Raw genomic sequence first — 21,868 nt, 5'->3', positions numbered from 1 at the left:
GTTTACTCAAGCACTATTAAACTAAATTAGACTCCTCGTAGAGCTTATGGCACACTAATCCCTAGAAGCATTTTAGAAAATCCAAATAACGTCAGTTATGTTTTTGTACTGGGTGAAAAAAGCCACACAAGCATGAGGAGAACATGCAAACTAAGCTGCTCTTTCTGATTCTGCAGGAAAACCCAAATGGGTTTTGATAGAGTTCAATGAGACGTGAGTGGATATACAGCATTGGTTCAAAAATATGATCCTAAAAGAAAAACCAGTTTCCCTGCCAACCCCATCATCAACGCTAGGGTTCTATTTATATTATGTTTAAATTTGGTAAAATCTAAAAGCTGCAGCAGCACATTCCACTATACTGGCTGTGTCAAAAAATTCTGCTTTTCAATACGTTCACATTTACAAATTAAATCCAAAATCCTGAACAGCACCAAGTCCCAAATGACTTTTATGTAATAAATACTTTTACATAACAACGGCTGCTCTCAGACGAACACGCTGACGGTGTCAGAGAGCAGATAGAGACAGATGTCACATACAAAGAGGGGCTGGCAAACACAAACCCCAAAAAATCCCAGACTGTAGCGAAAGCAGACATTTAGTGGGATTAACAGGACACTAAATCCTATAAACTGTCTCAATCCTCTAAGAAAGGCTTAGCTTAGCCACTCGTTAGTGTCAATGGAAGAAGAAATAACGCCATCAAACCAGAGCATCAAGTTCAAATTATTGGCATTTATCTTTAAATACATCAAATCTCATCTTCTAGCACAAAATGTTCTCAACCTTGGGGTCAGGACCCCATTTGGGGTCACGAGACACTGGGAGAGGGATGCCAGATGCCTTCAAGAAACTAAGAATATTTTTTGAACAATTTGACTCAATTTTTGCTTATTTTAACCCTTTTTCTGCAACTACACCAAACTTGCCTTATTTTAACCTATTTTTATCACTTTTTCTTGCCATATTTTTGCTCCTTTTAATGCATTTTTCTACATTACTCCCATTTCTGCCACTTCTCCGACAAATTTCAATGCCTTTTCTGCACATTTTTCCCACTTTCAAGACATTTTCAGCACTTATAAACCCTTTTCACAACTTTTCCACCTAATACCCCATATGTTGACCCATTATTGTCACTTTTAACCTCTTTTCACCATATTTCATGCTTATTTTTGCCTATATAACCACATTCACAATATGTCACGCCCATTATTTGCCAGTTTAAACTAATTATTCCTCCCCCCATTTCTTCCACTTTTAAGCTCATCTTGACACTTTTAACCCTTTTTACCTGCACCTTTTTGCCTGTTTGCACACTGGGAGCCGGTCGCCAGATGCCTTTTAAAAGGCATATTTTATGAACAATTTGATTAAATTTTTGCTTATGTTTACCCTTTTTCTGCAATTACACCAAACTTGCCACATTATTGCTCATTTTAATGCATTTTTTCTGCATTGCTCCCATTTCTGCCACTTCTCCAACAAATTCCAATGCCTTTTCTGCACATTTTTTCTCAGTTTTAAGACATTTTCGGTACTTATGAACCCTTTCCACCTTTTTTCCCTACCTAATGTCCCATATGTTGACTCATTATTCTAACTTTTAACCTTTTTTCACCATAATTCATGCTTTTTTTTTAAAAAAAAACAAAACAATTTAACCACATTCACAATTTGTCATGCCAATTATTTGGCAATTCCATTACCCACAATTTGAAACTTTTAACCAATTTCTGTGGTTTTTAAAATCCATTTTCACCACCTTTTCCAACATGTATGGTCAATTTGACCCCTTTTATTTCTGATTAAAACAACGATTTAAATCTTTGAAATGACTATATACTATGGCACCTCCATTTTTGGGGTTCATGGGCGGAAAAGCTTGAGAACCACCGCTCAAACAGATGATTGGCGTAACATTTTGAGCCGTGGATGCCGCTTAGTGCTTCCATGACACCAAATCAGGTAGTTTATTGTGATCAAGCTGCACCATGACACCCTCTGCACTCCTGAACCACACCAGCATCAGTTCTCTGTCTGATACATACACATCCACAGCTGCATAGCTGCTATTTTTAGCTGCTGGCCATTATGGAGGTGAGGGCTAGCCCACTGCTGCTCTCTTCACTCCAAAAGTGCAGAGATTAATTAGATCCTCTCACAGTTTTAGTGCCGCATGACACCAATGGTTGCTCTGCTTCCTCTCAAACAAACACATGCACAAATAATCTCTAATGAAGATAATTTTCTTTCAGTTTCAACTTCATTGAATGAAAACCAGAAAAAGCCATAAGAACGTGAAAGACTGGAAACAAAAGAGAGAGAAAATGTAGGAACAAGGAAGAAAATACATGATGAAGAAAGAAAAAGAGACATTAATTTAAAATATTAACAACATAAAGAACACAGAGATTATTTAGGCAAAGAAAATCACTGGAATTAGTGACATAAGAGGAACAGGAGGGTCACGGGATGCTCACAGGGAGGCGTGGAGATATTAATAAAAGATGTGATGGGAAAGACACGAGGACAGAAGGAGGTCGGGCACGAGAATATACTGAGAAGTGAAAACTATTTGGGGATGGGAGGACTGACTGTGAGTGAAGCTGCAGGAACACGTTGTGATGCTTAAACACAAACGAAAATATCTGTTATCTAATGCTTTAGGTTTAAATGTAGACGTAATGTTCTTACAACAATAAAACAGTGAGCAGGAGTTTAGCAGAGGGAAGATGAATCTAAATTTGTGTCTTGAGACGTGGACTGTGATGGAGAGTGATGAGATAAAGGCTGTAGATCCACAGGTCGACCATCAGGTGGAGCACTAACACACTGAGAACCAGTCAGGAGACACACTATCAGAATGGAAAGTTGTCTGAGCATTAATAAATATCAGTGTCAACCATAGTTAAACTCACCTAGTGCTTAAATTACATGGTTTACTAGTGCACGAGTACACTTTACTAGTGAAGCAAAATGTGTCATTAGTACTACATGAAAGAATTATATGCAAATAAAGGGGCGGGGAAAAGTAAATTCAGGCTTGCCATTTGGTTTTGAAAATATTACACCCAATCAGAGTGCAGTATTTGCTTACTTCATTTGCATGAGGTCTACTTGTGCTACTAGTGAATCTTTTGGGTTTACTAGTATTACAAATAGACTAAAAACAGTCTACTAGTGAGATTTTGAGAGCAGCAGTACTAGTGAACAAACATTTTGTTTTACTAGTAAAAGTGTTTTGGCGCACTAGATAGACCATACTAGTACAGCAAAATTGTGTACTAGTACACACTTTTGTGTTAGTAATTCCAAGTACTTTCATATGCTCCTAAATCTGATACATATCTGATATTTTGCAATGTGACTGTTGTCTGAACGGCCAGATCACTTTTATCCAACCTTTACATCAGGGATGTAAACACATTTTAAACAAAAAAAATGTAAATGTTTTACCTTTAAAGGTGCAGTCCACTCTCAAATCCCTCCCTCCCCGCTGCTCTCTTGCCCTGCCTAAAAACTTTCCAAAGTCCCTCCCTCAGAGGAGCTAACAAGCTAACGTTAGCCAGACAGCAACATCACAGTATTAAAACATGCTCTGTTAAAAGCATATTACTGCAGCGCTTCTCTCTCTCTATGTGCACACACCTCAACAACAGCAGCAGCAACAACACAGTGTCACTTACAGCAGCCCACATGGAGGCTGCTGCACGCACATGAACAACACATGCACTACAGAGTTCTAGTGTAACATTTACACATCAAACATAATGTAAATCAAGCAGCAGTAATTACCTTTCAAGCAGAAAAGTCTTCTAATCCTCCAGACCATACACTGTAAAAAAAAGATGGCTCTCCAGCCACCTGAAAGGGGCGGGGACTGTGAGCAACTGCCTGGCTCTAATTGGTTCTTTTTGCTTGGTCGCGGTGCATTCTGGTAATCTGCCAAAGGCAGCAGGAGCAGCAGGGGGTGGGGCTCAATGAGTCTGTTTTTTACACACAAACTACTAGTTTGATGTAAATCTGTCCTTACATAGTGACAGCTTTAGCAAATATGACAGAAAGTCACTTCTATAAGAGTTGCAGACTGCACCTTTAAGTGTGTATATATTTATTCTTTTACAGATGTGAAAACAACCATTTTAATATTAATAGGCATACAAAGTTTTTAAATACAACCTTTTTTAGACAGAAAATTGCTAGACAGAAACAAAAAAGGAGACACACAGGGAGACATAAATGTTACCACATAAATGTTGCTATTTTTGCAGTGTAAAAGTTGCTTTAACAATGTAAAGATGTTTGTCATGCCAGTAAAGCTTTTTTGAATTGAAATGAAAATTGAGACAGACACAGAGCGGCAGACAGACACACCATAATGATCCCACTCCCACACACCTATGCACCCTTACATCTGTGGTCAGACACTTGAGAGACACACCATAGATACAACACCTGAACCAACTGAGATGAGGAGAAAGAGACAAAAAAAAAAGCCTCAGAAATACTTGGATACAGGCTGTCACACACATTTCCCCTTTTTCTTCTTCTACTTCGTGTAATAATGTTTACCACGATTTCTTCTGGTTTATTTTTTCTCGCACGCTGCGCCTCCCCTGAAGAACCCCTGCTTTACGTCATTAAAATACGATAAACGCCACGATTCTGAGTCCCAGGAGAAGTGGCAGGGGAAGGAGAATAAGTTCTGGTGCTGACTTCAGTCGTACAGGAACGTTTTCAGTGCCACACACACATTGAGACGAGATGCCCCCAGTGCATGCCTGCGCGCTCACGTATTACCTCAGGACTCTTGTGCATTCGTGTCACATTCAGTTCATACTTCAAACTGATAGGAGTCACATATTATTGTGTAATATTAATATTCACACACAAAAAACGTATTTCTCAAAAAGAAAAAAACTGCATTATGCATTAAGACCTGCTGTCTGACCGCAGCCTAAGTGTTCTTATATTAATTAGTGGTGGGACTTGATTATAAAAAAAACTAATTAATTAAAGGCTTTGTAATTAATTCATCTTGATTAATCTAAACTAATTGCATAACAATATTTGACTCGAGAAGTGACGTTTTTCCAATTTAAATGAATTTTTGTATATGACGGAATTAATTAAAAGAACAAATAAGCTCAAACAACAACATTTCATTATTTTTAGTGCTAACAAAATTTGCAATATGAATAAAGAATATTATGATTGCATTGTTCACAAAGCGAAAGCTTAAATTTAAGTACGCTATATTCATGCTTTTCCAGATTGTTTGTAAACTTCTTAAAACAAATTTGTTGTGTTATTAAAATAAAGAAAACAGCACTGAGTAAAGAACATTCCAGAGAAGTGGAAACTGAACATTGTAAAACAGTGGGCAAGAACTAAATAGACCAACTGATGAAGCTAGTGAATTCTGTGTTCATATATTAATGACTTTACATATACTTTACTATCTCCATAGATTTGTCTCGTGTGCTGATGCCACTAGTAGTTGTCATAATGTTTCTCTCAACATGCTGAGAGAAGATTTACACAGATATAAAGCTAAAAAGAGACCCATGAGGGATTGTGGGTATATTCCAGGTCTGTGCACGGTGGAATAATGATGAAATGTTTGACAAACGAGTGTATGCAGCTGATTGATCTGTCAGAGGCTGCACAGGTCGTCTCTCTGAGCCAGTCTCTGTCCACAGAGACCAGTAAAGACCAGCAGAGGTCTGTGCATTCCATGAGGTGATTCATTCCAACATAGTTGTGACACTCGCTCTTCATCCAGTGTATATACCCAGCCCATCCACCAGGGTTGGGGTCAATTACAATTACATCTTCAATTATCCATGTTTAATTACAACGCAATTATAATTACTGAGGCTGTCATTTTTCCAATTATAATTAAAATTACAATCATTATTTTTGCCCTGAAAGTCAATTAAAATGACGTTCTCAATTACTAAAGTTAAAATTCAAATAATCACAATTACTGAGCCTTTAATAAATAACCCCATAAAACATATCCTTCCTCTTGTGTTAGCTTTCTGTTAGCATCTCTTATGATAACGTTGTAAATCAGCTGTAAAATACACTAAAACATTTTATCTATCATACAGTTAGTTTTACCTTGTTAGGCTTCCTTGTCCTTGAAAATATTGGTATTAATGTTTTTGGTGTGGGTACCTGAGCCTTTTTTTGGTCAGTATAGCCCTTCATTTTTTTTAAATACTAAAATGATCCTCAAGTGAAGTGAGGAAAACATGATATGAAACACATTTTAATAATTGTTAACTACGTATGTGTAAGCCATAAAACTATAACACTGTTCCCCAGTTTTGCGTTTAATTAAATTGTAAATGACAGTTTTTATAGAATCCATGCCAATTACAATTAGGAAGTAAATTATCTGAACTCAATTACAATTAAATTACAATTACAACAGCAACCAATTTTTTCAATACCAATTATGTCATAATAATAATTCATTATCACTTACGCGATGACAATTCTAATTGCCGCCATCCCTGCCATCCTCTCACCTTTGTCCTGTGGCTGCGTGCTGGCGATGATCCACTTCACCAAGCAGCATTTCATCAGAGCTTTACGAGAGAAGCGCGGCTTCTGCCATTTCCCAGAATCCTTCACTCTGCCGGGGGCAGGCTCTACTCCGTTGGCATCTCCCAGCAGGCTGCCGTCGACCACCTTGCCATCCGCCTTGAGGGAGAAAACGAGGAACATAATGTGTGTTAATAGAAAAAAAAAACAAAGCGGCACAAACTATTTAAATCAAGTCAGAGGAAATGTTTGTGCATGGAAAATGAGATTAGCATAATCTGGAAGTGATTGAAAAACCCTTTAAGGGTTCATAAAATCTTTAATCATTGGGTTAAAAGTGATCATATGTGTCTACATTATAGAAAAACTAAAGCTGAGCCCTGGGCCTCATCTGAGTCTTTATCCTTAATACAGTTAAACTTAAATGGAGGATATAAAAATATAATAAAGTGGTATTATACACTGTGGCTGTAGTGTTTTTGAGAAGTTATCAAATCAAAATCATTAGACTCAGAAGTCCCACAGTGTGTGTTGCCAGCTGACAAGTATTATGGGAATGACTGACAGTTATCCATTTCTCCTGTTAGAGCGAATACTCATGGAAATGGTGTAACGTCATTGTTAGGAAATATGTGGGGCAGAAAAAGGCAAGAAGAAGAAAACCGAGGAAGGAAAACAGTCTATAGGTGAAGTTAAGGTGTTTAGAATAATATAGAATATTATTTAGAATAATGACTAATCCGAGCATTAACATAGGAAAAGAACAAAGAGTTTGTGTGTTTAGTGGATTTTTGTTGTCAGTTTTTTTTGGTTTTCTCTCATTAAATTCTTGTCATTTTACATATCATGTGTTTTAGAAGTCATTTGTGCATGTTTATTATACTTTTGTGTATTTTTCCATCATTTTGTGTATATTTGGAGTCATTTGGAGTGATTACTTTGGTGCTGCACAGACTTAGACTGAAGGCTGTATGTGAACCCCCAGTTTGCCTTGGACAGTGCATCAAATAGACAGAACATGTAAACTCTACACAGAATGGACCCAAGCATCCAGCCCAACCTCTACTTAACCATGCTGCTGATGGAACCAAACATTAAAAAAAAACAAAGCCGACATCACATGTGCACATGTTTAAACTCTGTATATTTTGTGATTTAACCTTTTATCTGCAATAAATGTGCATGTTACACAAGACAATATGAAACCGGGTCAGTTTACGATTAATCACACACTGGTAGTAATGTCTATTAAACCACATCAACAATTGTGTGTGTTTACTTTGTGTTGTAACAGAGTTAGATTTAGTGATACAGCAAACACTGAATTATCTGATATGAATTAAATTGTCTTTGACACAAGAAAAACTTTGTTATACTTCTCCTGATTGGGTTGGGTGTGAAAAAAAAAAAATGCACGCATGCACAGACAGACAGACACACACACACACACACACACACAGACAGACAGACAGACACACACACAGTAAGATGAAAGGCATGAGCCTTGAACAAACTGCAGCTCTGTTTACTCTGCTGGGAGCAGAAGAAAGGAAAGGGAGGGATGATGGAGGGAGAAAATAAAGAACAAATGCAACGTTTTTGACATGTTTTCAACAGCTGTTTTTACCCTTGGGTGTGTGACCCCTGAAATCTTTGACTTTAGAGTTAGTGAGAGCGAGTGAGTAAAGCTCAAGTAAAACCTGAGGGAGGAGAAGAGGGTTTGCCCGTGTTCCTGGAAGAATTGAAGTCAATTAGCATAATGAATTGCGGCCTATGTGACATGAAGAGCAAAGGACGAGCAGAGGACGATGGAGGATGTGAAGAAGAAGATATGAAAGCACTTTGCTGGTGAATACATTTTCAAAGCATTTTCTGGGCTTCTTCCACATGAGCAGATGGAGAAATAGAGCAGAAAGTGAGAATAAATTAAGGAAAAGATGAAATGAGAACATCAGCATTGATGACTGATCTCAAATGACAGCAACAAATCTCATTATCTCAACATGGATTTGAAAAGTCACTGAGAAACTTTAAACACCCAACCATGCCACGTCTCTTTGGAGGAAATAATTAGAGGAGGGTTGGTTTTTCTCATGACTTATACAACAGTTAGTTCCAACCAAGTCATTTGATTAGACAACAGACATTCTGAGAGTGCTGATACAGAGCGACAACAGCACCAGGACTTCCTACAGATCATATCATTCATATTCAGTATTTAGATCGCTGTACAGCTGATCTAAATACTGTTATTTACCGTCACATCTCGGGCTACACACTGCAGTACACTGTCACTACGTTCACACTTTTTTGTGTGGTCATTCATAGAACATATTAAATGGGTCTTCAATCAGTTTGGAGTGTGAACGGAATGCGACACTGAAGTGACGCGCATAGAGGCACATACAGTGTTTACGGAAGTAAATATGGAGGTGTCCAGTGTAGGAATGTGTGACGCGCTGAGAAAGTTTATCTCCAATAGAAGTCAGCGCACTTCATTACTTTAAGGAGAGTGAAAAAGAACAGAGCCAGGTTTATCGCTCTAGTCTTTTACTGTGATGACTGTTACATCTTTACAACAGTGTTTGGATGCAGAGGCGGAGTCAACAGTGGTGGGATAGGGATGTCATGGCCACGTTTACATGGGAGCTTTATTTCCTCTTTAATTCAGAATAAAAGTTAATTCCTCTTTAAACTGACCTTGTAAACACTTATTTCCTAATGCTAATTTAATTCCGAATTAAACTTAAATCCGAATTAGGTGGTATTCCAATTTTAATTTCAAATTAAATAATTCCTCTTTCTTGTAAACACTTCATTCCGCTTTAAGATAATTCTGGTCATTCTGCACATGCTCGACTTGCCGTGATGACGCGCTGGTGACGACATAGTCCAGGATGGACGTCCGGACTCTATCCGAGACGATTTATTTAATTAGAGCCTTAAAAGACATGGATATAAGGAAGAGAGTGGATGGACAAAAGCATAAACATGCGGATATTCACACGGACACACAGACTTATTACGCACACGGACCTCGGCAAACAGAACAGGCTTCATCAGGGCATGAAGCACCAGAGCTTCACGAATAACGTGGATCATTATAAATTTATTTTTTCACTCAATGTCCTCTATAGTGGAGGTAGAACAGCTGTGGCATTGATCAAATACTTTGATTGACCAAAGTCCGGTGTTCTGCCACCGTTCTCTGCTGCTCTCTCTCTTCTTCTGCTCCGTGGAAGAAACTGAGAGTATGTTATTGTCGAGCTGATGCTTCAAATCTACAATTAAAGTAAAAGTGAAAACAGTTCTCATGTGGTCTTCTCTGGTGTAGCCGAAAATAAAAGGTTTGTTGTGTGTTTTTTTCCTGATAGACGTGAAGACGTCACATTCTCCCCTTGTCCAATCAGAGCCCTTCCAACACCCAAACCGAAAGCAGAATTGAATAAAGCCGAATAAACCGGTTTTCCATGTAAACCTGAATTCGGAATTTCTATTTCGATGTAACACAAAGCAGAACACTTTAATTCCAAATAATTTAATTCTGAATAACTACTTCTGGACTGTTGCGCTGAAATATCAGCGAAATGAGCACAACAGCCCTCCATCTTGTGTAATATTGCTTAAGTTTCAGAAGTTACATACAGACGCACAAAAGTCACGAATCTACAGCATGAGTGGCCGCTACACGCTGCATTTCATGGTCACTCACACAGAAACCTTTAGCTAGTATAAGTTGTTTCTTAATGCTTCAGCTAGCTTTGTCCTGGGACAGCACTTTTCTCATGTCTGTACAACATCCTCCTACACACACACGTACACACACACACACACACACACGCAGAGGAACATCCTATAGGGCCGGGCACATCACTACATACACTCTGTCATAAATATTTAAAAATCAGTCCCAGAGTTGTTGGTTTATACGAACTGAAAACTCTGGCCTCATTACAAACTGAAGCTGTTACTGAACCAAACAGAGACTCCTCCCTCATCTAAACGAATACACAAATATCTAAAAAGTTCATGCTTGCAATACTTATGAGCCACAAGCAATCAGCAATGCGAACGCATGGAAGCAGGATCACAGAAGATGAAAAAGTCGAGCAAAACAGACTTCGACGAATTAAATTTGAAGAGCAAAGGAAAGTCCCTGCAGACAGAAACATCGCAAATTGTGCAGGAAAAAAAAGACAAATACCAAAAAGTTCAACTCTGTCTGAGACCAAGCAAAAATTCAATATTTACTGCAGGAAAACACAGACAATGGCACAGAAGGGAACAATATGTCAGCACCTGAGGGGAAAGTAGCCAAATATCACCTCACAGCAGCTTTCCTTCATCAGATTTAATCAAATTTCATTCACACGTCTTTAATCACATTAGTGGATTTTTTAACTTTGCTGTTTGTGCTTTTCTCACGCTTAAAACATTGGGCTTGCATGCCAAATATATATATATATTTTTTTTTTTTTACTTTATTTTTTATAAAAGTTTGTAGACAAAATAAAACAAGAACATATACATTTGTCCATTTGTCATCATGTAAGAAAAAAAGGGGGATACAAGTCAATTCATACATAAATAGCTCAACAATTACTGTACTTTTCAGATTGAAACACAATCCATTTTTCCCAGTTAACATAACATTTACTTAAATAACAACCAAGTAAATACTACAGAAATCTTTATTGTGTTGTTTTTTTCATTATCGTATAATTATTGAATATACTATAATTATATGTATTTGCATTTCTTAAACCAAAAATAATCAAAAATAATCAAATAAAATAAAACTTCAGATCAAACTGTCTGAATGACCCTTTATTTAAAATTGTTTGAGCAAACAATATTTACACATCTACTAATTAATACACATTACACAACATTACCGTATATAGATATAGAGCTTTAAAAAAAAAAAAAAAAAAACATTTCTGCAGTCCACCAAGGAAAATATCAGCTCTTTAGATTAGATTCAATATATTACAGACCATGAACACTAGTAAATATTGGATAAAAAGTTAGTTTACATTGTAATATTTTCTTTCAGTGACAATTAAAACATACAAAGGTTTAAGAGAAAATGTGAAAAAAAATATGTGAAGTAGAGTTGGGTAGGATACTGAGTGAACGTTAAGCCAATTAAAAGGGGGCAAAAACATTTGCAGCTTCAAAATACATCAACATTAATTCATGCACAGACGTATAGTTACGTACATAAGGACATACGTCGAGGAGCTGCGACGAAAAGGAAAACAAAGAACACACAAATCTCACCAGATTGCATTCATCATCGTTTAAATCTATTATTCATGGACTCACGAGTAAGAGTCACAGGATGCTGGAACCTATACTCAGGGTGAAAGGCATTCTCCAGTGGATATTGATACTAAAACACAGTTGGAGAGAAGTAAGTGTGAGTGATGGAATGAGCTGTTAGTGTGTGGTGGCAATTTGTTGTTGCTAATGTATAGAGTCATGGAGTCTTGTCTGGTCGTGTGTGTGCTGAGAAAGTGAGTAGGTTAATCCCTCCTTTTTTCACTCAGGTGTGTCTTTCCTCCTGATTGTCTTCTCTCACTAGTAAAAGAGTGTTTGTGGGATGAATGCGTATTTAGTGTCAGGCTTTCGCCCAGCAAGTCCAATCTGTGCATTCCTGGATTCAGTTACTTATGGATGAGTTTATGTTATACACAGTTTGAGGCTTTGGTTTTCCTTTACTAGCTTGATTTTTTTTACTAATAAATTGACTTTTTAATTACTTATTTAAACAAAATCAAGCTTAATTTGCAAAATGACAGGGAATATACCCCCACATGCATGTTTTTGGACAATATCATGCATTTACATGCATTTTTACCATAAACGTGTGGGCAAAGAGACGGAAATGTCAGCTCTCGAGCGACAGTTACCGTAACTGCCTGAAATGAAATGAAATGAAAATAGCCATATGAGACTGACTAAACCCTTGACGACATATTTTTGGACAATATCACGCATTTACATGCAATTTTGGCGCAAATACGGCAGATAAATATACAATTAATAACATTAGTTATCTCAATTAACTGTATTAAGCATGTTCGGCATGATTTGGGGAAGTTTAAAAGCAAGTAATTTAATCTAATCAGGCAAAGACAATAAATGAAAGACAATAGAAAACTCTGAAACACAATTTGGGAAAAACAGAAATCCTTAGGTTACACCTGCACGTTGAGTTGGTACAAAATAATCAGCCAGCGGAGATTCATTTTGTTCTGCACGACAAATATATTTTTAATGTACAACTTTTGGATTATGCAAGAGATTTTCAAAGCTTTTTATACCAACAACAAAACATGACCTTTCCTTGCTATGACATCAGCATCATATCAGGCGCCTATTACTGCAAATCAGAGTTTAAACTTATGCATAAACTGTGCTGTGCATCCATGAAGGATCTATCTAAAGACCGTACGCAAACACACGTGCACAGACTATAAATACTTCATGAAATAAATGCACAATGGAAAATCAGGCTCCAACACACACACTTCATCACATACTGTATCTAACAACCGCCCACATACTGCAAGTGAAGAAAAAGAAACACTTAAGTCTGAAAGTTCTCTGTAGGTAACTCAACAAATTGGTTTATTAGTAAAACAGATGGCACAATGAAGCAGGCAAATGCATAAAAAAAATAGAAGATTTATTGGCTTTAGATGTAAATGTGTTAACAATTTTATTTATTTATTTATTTATTTAATGTGGTAACAGTATGAATTTTAATGTTAAAGACTTTGGTGTGCATGGTCTACCACCAGCCAACATGCAGAGTCACAAATGCGTGTTCAGATCAGGTTAGATTTAAAACATCAATAAATAAAAAGGATCAAAAGCGTTTTCTCGGGCTACGATGCTACTGGTGAGGCCACTTGACCCAATTCCATTTCAGAGTTCATCCATTTTCTACGCGTCAGTTTACCCTTTTACATTTTGTTTATATTCCCTCATGAAGTACCAGTACTGTCTTTTAAACATCCCAAAATCATGCCAAACATGCTTAATACTCATAAGCATGCGCTAAAATCACGCAAGATTTTCAGCATGATCCACTTAAGTTGATACACACAACCGCAGACCACCCGTTTCGCGGTGGAATATTGCATGAAAATGTGTGATATTTTCCCAAGAGAATGAACATTTCCGTCTTTTTGCCCAGCCGTTTACTGTGAAAAATTGCATGGAAATGTGTGATATTCTCCTAAAACACGCATGCACGCAAACAAAAAGAAGTCAGTTTTCCGCGACCATGACGAGGTTGACACTCAGCAACACTGTAACCTTTTAAGACCCTCACTAACAAACTAGCAATTCAATGCAATGCCAACAGTCTACGTACATAAGAACATTCTACAATTGAATAAAATAAATACAAAATAAATTTGAAGACTTGGAGCTTATTACACCCTGAGCTCATTCAAAACAAGCAATAAATAATGAGAGGATCAATAGGAGGATATTTGTAGGGGCTCCACTTTTCCATGATGCCAGAAAACGGACGGAAATTCACTTCCTGAAATATAATTGGCAATATTTCTATTTATTTCATTTCATGTCAAGCGAAAATTGTATATGACAGCCTCACATGTTTTAAAGAAAAATGACGAGTGGGAAACTTTATTTCTTGTACAAAATATGATGTAATATGACATAATATCCAACTTTCTGAAATGGAAATAACTAAATGATATGGACGAACCTCTCATGGACGTGTTTTTGGACAATATCACACAGTTACATGCAATTTATCAGCAACGGCAAATCTCATCCAAATACTTGCAGGATTTCAGCACCAATACAATAGAGATATATGAAATTATTAACAAAAGTTCATTCAAATATAGCATTAAGCATGTGTTTTAGGAAGTTTAAAAGGCAGTAATAGCATCTGATAAGTGAAACCCGATAAATCGCAAATAAAACAGAAGAGGGTAAAATGTCGAAGTAGTAAGTAATCCTATATATATATATATATATATATATACTATACTATACTATATATATAGTACAGCCTAAAATATTGATTCAGTCAACAGCTTCTGTCCTGTGCCTTTAAGCACATCACCTGACGTTTTCACAAGCACGCGCTTTAAAAAAAAAAGTTTCTAAATTAATGATGGCTGATTTACAAAGAATGCTAAATATATAAAATAATAATTGTGATAATCTGTGTTTCTGTCTTGTTCTAATATTGTCTACTGTTATTTTAGCCCGAATGATTCACATACAGGCACAATAACCAGCTCAAATGTCGGTGTGTTATTTCTCTCCTATGTGTGTCTCTACGTCAGCAGTAATCTGCCCTCTATCTCTCTATCTATCCGTCCTGTCACTTCTTCATTCTTTCCAATTTATTCCACAGTCAGTCATTCCGCCTCCATCCCACTCTACTCCTAATGTCAGTTGTCACCGCGTTACTTTCCAGGTGAAGCAGAGCCACTGACTGAGATCTAAGCTGATGGGAGGCAGACTCGACCTCTGTGGGTCTAAGTGAGCGTGCACGTGTGGAGGATGGAGGCGAGCACAGACAGAGAGCGACGGCTCAAAGGCAGAACGACAGTGAATACTCAATAAACTCCACATACGTAATGTAGATAAGGCAGATTTCCAGCACGGAGAGTCGGCTCCAGCCTCAGCCGTGAGGGTGAAGCAGCAGGAATTCAACACAATCGCTCACGGACACATTGTGTTGGCATAAAGTGATAAACAACACGGCAGTGGTTTGTTCTAAAAATAAGTAAAATAACTGGAAGCATCCAATCAAAGCCAAGGGCCTCTGTATAGATCACTAATAAATAGAAAAGGAAATGACTCTGAATATATTTATATAATTTATATATTCTGTGTATATATTTGGTGTTTCTTGCCTTTATGTCTTTCCTCTTTCTATCTGTACTGTGTACAGGCCCATGTGTGTATATCTTATATATCTTTTTATGATGCTGTTTTATTCTATTTTATTTTATTTATCTGCTGCTAAAACTGTGCAAATTTCCCCTTTGTGGCACTAATAAAAGTCATCTTTACATACATTTTTTAATTTTAATTTTTTAAAGGCAACTCAGGACTATTTGCAATGCACAGTGGCACTTTAAATAACATTTTATTTTTCAGAAGATAATGAAACTCAATAATGTAAATTTATTGTTGCACTCCTTTAACTGACCAACTCTGAGTTTGTGGAAGTAAACTGCTTTTCGTTCCCCTGTCCTTTCCTTCACCCCACAGCATCCTGTCTATTCCCGTGATAATGTACTTGTTCTGATCCCAGTAGGGATGTAACGATTCACTCAACTCCCGATACGATTCGATTCACGATACTGGGTTCACGATACGATTCTCTCACGATTTTTTCATTTACAAAATGGGACTGTAGACAAATTTTACAAATACTGTATTATTTTCCTTTTATTTTTCATTGTCAAAAGAATTCCTTGATAAACTATTCAAAACAATGCAATTTAACTAAAAATAAATCTTGAATCAAATAAATAAAGGAATAATACAAATTAAAATGAAGCCTATTAATTTAAATTCTGGTTCTATAATAAACAATGCAAAACTGCATAATAGTTCTTCTTCTTTTAAAAGTGCAACTGAAAATGTATTTTGTGCCTTAACAATTGGACTTTAAAAAAAAAACAAAAAACCGTCATTGCACTGATTTACGTCATATTTGTTTGGACCAGCAGAGGGCGCTGGTAACACAGTGGTCGGTTGGCATGCAGATATCTTGCAGTGAAGAAGAGAAGCTATGCTAGCAGACAGAGCTAATAGAAAAACGTGACTTTTACAGATATTCAAGTAATATTACAGATATTCTTTCGGTGCTAAAGGGGTAATAAATCATTTATTAACATTATCATTTTATTACATCAGCCTGTCTAGGGACAACAGATGGAAATCAGCTTATGGCTATAATCTGACATATTATAATTTTTTTTGAATGTTCATTGATAAGTACTGTCCTTAATTAAATAAAAAGAATAATAATAATGTGAATTTATCAGAATAGAATACAACAGACACCTTTATTGATCCCCAGAGAAGAAATGCACATTTGTCGCAACAGTATAAGAGCATAGCAAAAATACGTACTAACATAGGATAATAATGCAAAATGTGGGACCAACATAAATTAGAAAAAAAACAACTACAGCAGCAGCAGAAAGAAAACAATCCAAACAAGACAACAAATCAACTTCAGAAAACAGAAGGACGACGTCCTTTGTGTCATTGTGGTAAAAGTAATAAATATTATAAAATAACAAATTATATGTTATGGTTTCATTTATTCAGACAAATTTTTCCTCAGAAAGCAAAACAATCAGCAGACGCTTCTGAAGAAAACTGGCAGTTGACAGCCAAAACATGTCAGGAGATCAAAGTAAAGGGACTTTCCGAATAAAACTTCCTGAATTCTGATTAAGAGTTTACTCATTTCTGCATCAGTTTACCTTTTTCCGTTTAATTGTCTTTCCCCATTGAAACTTCCCAAAATCATACCAAACGTGCTAAATAGGTTTACTCGAGTTCAATTTAACTGTAATTAATTTTTCACTCGCTGTAATCTCACAAGATTATATCACAAAAACACTGCTAGACACTCAGTTTTACCCATATTACAGGAAAAACAATGTGATACCAAAACATGTAAGTGAGCTATTTCCAAGTCCTCAACAAGATTATATGTGAAATTTGAGACATTTGTTCATTTAGTTCACTTGGTAGATCTGTAATTGTGTGATAGTAAAAAAAAAAAAAACAAAAAAAAAAACAGTCGAAATTGTTTCTTTTTCCATTTCTGAAAGTGAATTCTGCATTTTCCATCAGTTTTTTTTGCAATTACAGAAAACATGAGCTTCAACTAATAATGATATCAAAATATATGGTGAATAAATGCATTTTAAATGCACTAAAGTAGATGCAGCTGTAGAGCTATAAACGCACACAATATTATAAATATTCATAAAACAGCATTCATAATAAATTACTTTTCTCCATTTTCTCAGCTTACTGCTATATTTACACACAACTCTATTGTATTTCAGTCAGAATGTCAACAGGCAACATATGGTGAATTTTTTTTTTTTTTTTTTTTTTTACAGCTGCTTCCATTATAACATCTGTTTGCTCTGCTGGGCCTTAATGCTAAAGCCCCTGATGAGCCTAAGTGGACACACTGTTCTGGGTATATGACAAAAATAGTGAAAAACAAAACAACAACAATAACTCTAAGCTAGAGTGATTATTTTTAGCATGAACAACCCCTGATATGTTCATAATGATCATTAAACATATGTTTGGAGACAGAATGAATGCATTAAAACTTTTTTGGCTCACGTACCCCCTTTTTCTTATTTCTGAAAGCAAGTCCCCCTTTGTCTGACGACAACGTTTTGCTCAGAATACTATGAAAAGACAACTACAGCCTGATGATGGAATAAATGAGTGTAACTAGGCTATATATCGACATTCAACATTTCCATTTTGCTGATATTAAAAATGACAACATGGCCTATAATTAAATATTTTTATTCAATAGTGTATTTTTTGTATTGAAATACTCGTTTTTGGAGTCGTTGCTTTTGCTTTTTCTTAGAACAGCATGAAAAGCAGAGTTCGATGGATCACTGAGTGTATCCTAACCCAGAACTTCCCCTAAACATGTTACACTACAGAACTCACTCACACGTGCTGTCCACTATTAGAGAAAAAGCCAAAAGTGGCACATATTATGCAGCTGTTTTGTGAAAAATTTGCCTGTGTGGCCTTTTTCATCAGCAAACTTGACCTATAATTGTCTTTCTGGTAAGACTTCTTTCAGATAAAAATATCAAGATTTGTATCGTATGTCGCTATTTTGGGAAAACATATCGAGATATGAGGTTTTTTCTATATTGCTCAGTGTAACACACATTTTAAAGGATCTCATTTGGTAAATAAGTGGAAAGAAACAGTATTTAGTACCTCCAGAATAGATATATTTCTATAGTTTTTATCATGTTTGGTCATCTCCCACCTGGTGTGGGACCTTGTTATAATGAAGATATTTCCATCACTATTAATATGATTTTAACTAAAAATAAACATTATAAAAACCCATATTTTTAATGCTTTCATTTGTTCATTTTCCACTCTCTCTCTCTATACACGTACCCCCGATTGTGAAACACTGCTGTAAAGGCTGGATTTGCATAATGGTGCCTTCAAAAGACTTTATATTTCTATCAGTCAGTGAATTAAAGAGTCCAAACATGACTAAAAATGAATCACACAATGTGACAAAAAATCAGAAGCTTTACAAATTAAATACAAATCAAGTCAGTCGACAGCTGAAATTCTCATTCCAGATGTTGTGTTGCAGATAACAGCAGCATTGATTCATTTTGTGCGTCAGCCGTTTCTTGTTCTGAGTGTGTGTGTTGCGTAATGATGACACAATAACATACAACATACGAACCCTGCATGTCTCTATATGTTCCCGTGAAATGCAGGCGTGTGTGAGTGTGAGCGTGTGTGTGTGTGTGTGTGTGTGTGTGTGTGTGTGTGTGGTCAGCTGCGGCAGAAAGAAACAAGCTGATGGTCGAGGGCTGATACTATTTGTGTCCTGCTTGATGCTCTCAGTATGGCTGTCAGCGCCAATCACTGAGTCTGTAGGTGGACGACACATCTATGCTGAAGCGTGTACGTGTGTACGTGTGTGTGTGTGTGTGTGTGTGTGTGAGATGGAGTCGTGTATTGACGTGTGAGCTTTCACTTGGAGAAAAGAGCTCAGAGGCTCCTGACCTTTGAGCAATTGAGGAGCCATGTTTCAATTATCAGCTCCTCTTACACACACACTCACACACACTCACACACACTCACACACACTCACGTCATCCTGTCTGGTCAGTTGTCACTGTACGGGTCAACGAGAATATTGATGGTTAATACAGACAATGTATAAACACCACATTGTTATCCATCTATACAAACAGTGGCTGTTTGAAATGCCACACTCCACACTATGTACTACAAACTTAATTATATATACTGTCTACAATATACTACTAGAAGTGTCCCGATCTGATATTAATATCGGAAATTGTTCCGATATCAGCCAAAAAACGAATATCATTTTATCGGACTGCATCTAAAATCACCAATAAAATTTTCCGCTCCAGCTCTTCTATCTATAGATGACAGTAGTTCACACTCCAACAAAGTCACCTACTGTTGCTGACTATTGTTCTCTGTTTGAGTAACATCACTTGATCAAGCATTTTCTAACATTCCACACTACAAAATAAGTCTGATACTCAAGGCTGCAATATCGGTATCATATCGGAAGTGAAAAAGGTGCATCGGGACATCCCTATTATACTACTACTAGTACAGTGCAGTGAATGTATGTATTCCAAGGTGCACATTAGGTTAGAAGTTTATACATCTTCCCACTCCTTTTAGGACATGTACATTACATTTATATAGAAACTGAATGAGATCATAACAAACAAGCTCTCTAACACTGTTTGTCCAATTTTGTTTTATTCTCTCGTTTTTCTTTATTTTCATTTTTTTCACAAGCTTGAAATAAAAAATAAATAAAACTAAACACGTGGTGAAAATATCAGCGTCTATAATGTCGTGTTCGTGGAAAGTGTGCATGTTTCGCTGTTCGCCTTGAGCACAACCATTGGCCGCCAATAACTTCCGGAGTCTTTTTCGAACTTCCGTGGTCGCAACTCTCTCTCTAAACGGCTCCGTGTGCGTGCAGCTATGACGCCCCTCCCCCTGGTTGATTGGTTAGCTAGCTGAAAACTGTTGTAAGAGATGCTATCCGGGACTCGAGAGCAGGGTCGGGTTAATGCTAATGATGGCTCCGTTATGTAACGCGGCTATGATTTCTGACCCGCCCATTAAATCCTGAACACAGAAATTTAAAACACAGTTTGTAAAGTCTAGCTCCACAGTTGAATTATAAATGGTTTAATGGCTTTTTATATGTTTTAAGGAATATATTTATGACCTATTAAATGTGTTTAGTATTTGCTTTACATGGACTTTTGGTTCTCAAGATGCATTTGGAACCGACAATGACACACTGAGGCTAAATATCTCTGTTGATTATCGACTTTTGAAAGTTCTGAAATCATTTTAATCGAGACAGCGATCAAGTAGAATATCAATATGTGGTCATTTCATCCATGAAACTCACGGAAACACATTTAATGCTGACATTTTGGACCCTCCATTGTGCTACTGACAAAACTTCAGGTTAATTTCAAAACAAGAGTTCCATTCACAAAAGAGTTAAAAAATAAAGGAAGACATGAAGAGATGCTTTTATTTTGAAAAGGGGATGTTTGATTTTTAACTTGAAGCCGATGTCTAGGTATTTTAAGGTGTTTCAAAAGATAATTAAAACAATTCGAAGATATATCTTTAATCACTAGTTATTATTATTATCATTATTTATAAATTATTAGACATTTCAAATGATCCTCGTTTAAATTTCAGATGACCCCACATAGGGTCACGACCCCAAGGTTGAAAAACACTGATGTAAGGTCTATCTTTGGTCAAAATGTTGTCAAAATCTGTTTAGTAATTTTGACATAATCCTGTTAACAGACAAACCAACAAACAAATAAATAAATGCAGATGAAAATATCCTTGGTAATAATAATAAATAAATACATTTAGATTTAGTTTTTTTTTAATTAAAATTACATGTAATAAGAAGAAGAAAAATATGTGTATTGTACTGTAATGAGAGGCTGAAGGGTGGGGCTATCATCCAGGTCAAACTCTAACGGATCGAGTTACCAAATGTGTTTAATTATTCAGGAGTTTAAATCCACCAATCGCTTTAGTCCATCCATTTACCAGGTGGATCCCACAGACAGGAGATCAGGTGTAGCACAAAGCAGCCAGCAGGGCATGTGTGTGTGTGTGTGTGTGTGTGTCGTCAGCCTGTCTGGATGGGCGTCACTGATCCGTGCAGTTTGACTGTGTGCTCTGATTGCTCCACTCACTCTCTGGGAAAGTGCAACACAAATTAAAATAAACAACTACTCTTGGCTTTATCTTCAGATTAAAATTGTTCAGTTTTAGCTCAATTTACTAATGCCAAAGCAAACTATTCACTATCTTTCAATCTATGTAAATCTATGAACGTATTGTAGAAAACGAGAATAAGTCTGGACTCAGTGACAAACAGAATCAGCGTCATTTGAGGACTCGGAGTGACGTGAGCGAGTACAATCGTCGCCTT

The 21,868-nt window shown here is 36.6% G+C and overlaps 1 protein-coding gene across 4 annotated transcripts in view; it reads right to left on the bottom strand.

Moving 5' to 3' along the window:
• kcnip3b (Kv channel interacting protein 3b, calsenilin) overlaps positions 1–21,868 on the bottom strand; it is a 67,010-nt gene that overhangs the window by 35,994 nt on the left and 9,148 nt on the right. For all 4 annotated transcript variants that reach the window (XM_028457347.1, XM_028457349.1, XM_028457348.1 and 1 more), the window contains exon 2: positions 6,546–6,720. In XM_028457347.1, the coding sequence (XP_028313148.1) occupies positions 6,546–6,720 (175 nt within the window). The remainder of the gene's footprint in view (positions 1–6,545; positions 6,721–21,868) is intronic.

This window comes from Gouania willdenowi, chromosome 9 (genome assembly GCF_900634775.1).
Source record: "Gouania willdenowi chromosome 9, fGouWil2.1, whole genome shotgun sequence".
Taxonomy (NCBI): Eukaryota; Metazoa; Chordata; class Actinopteri; order Blenniiformes; family Gobiesocidae; genus Gouania; species Gouania willdenowi.
The sequence above is the reverse complement of the archived record's forward strand: the minus strand, read 5'-3'. Positions and strand labels throughout refer to the sequence as shown.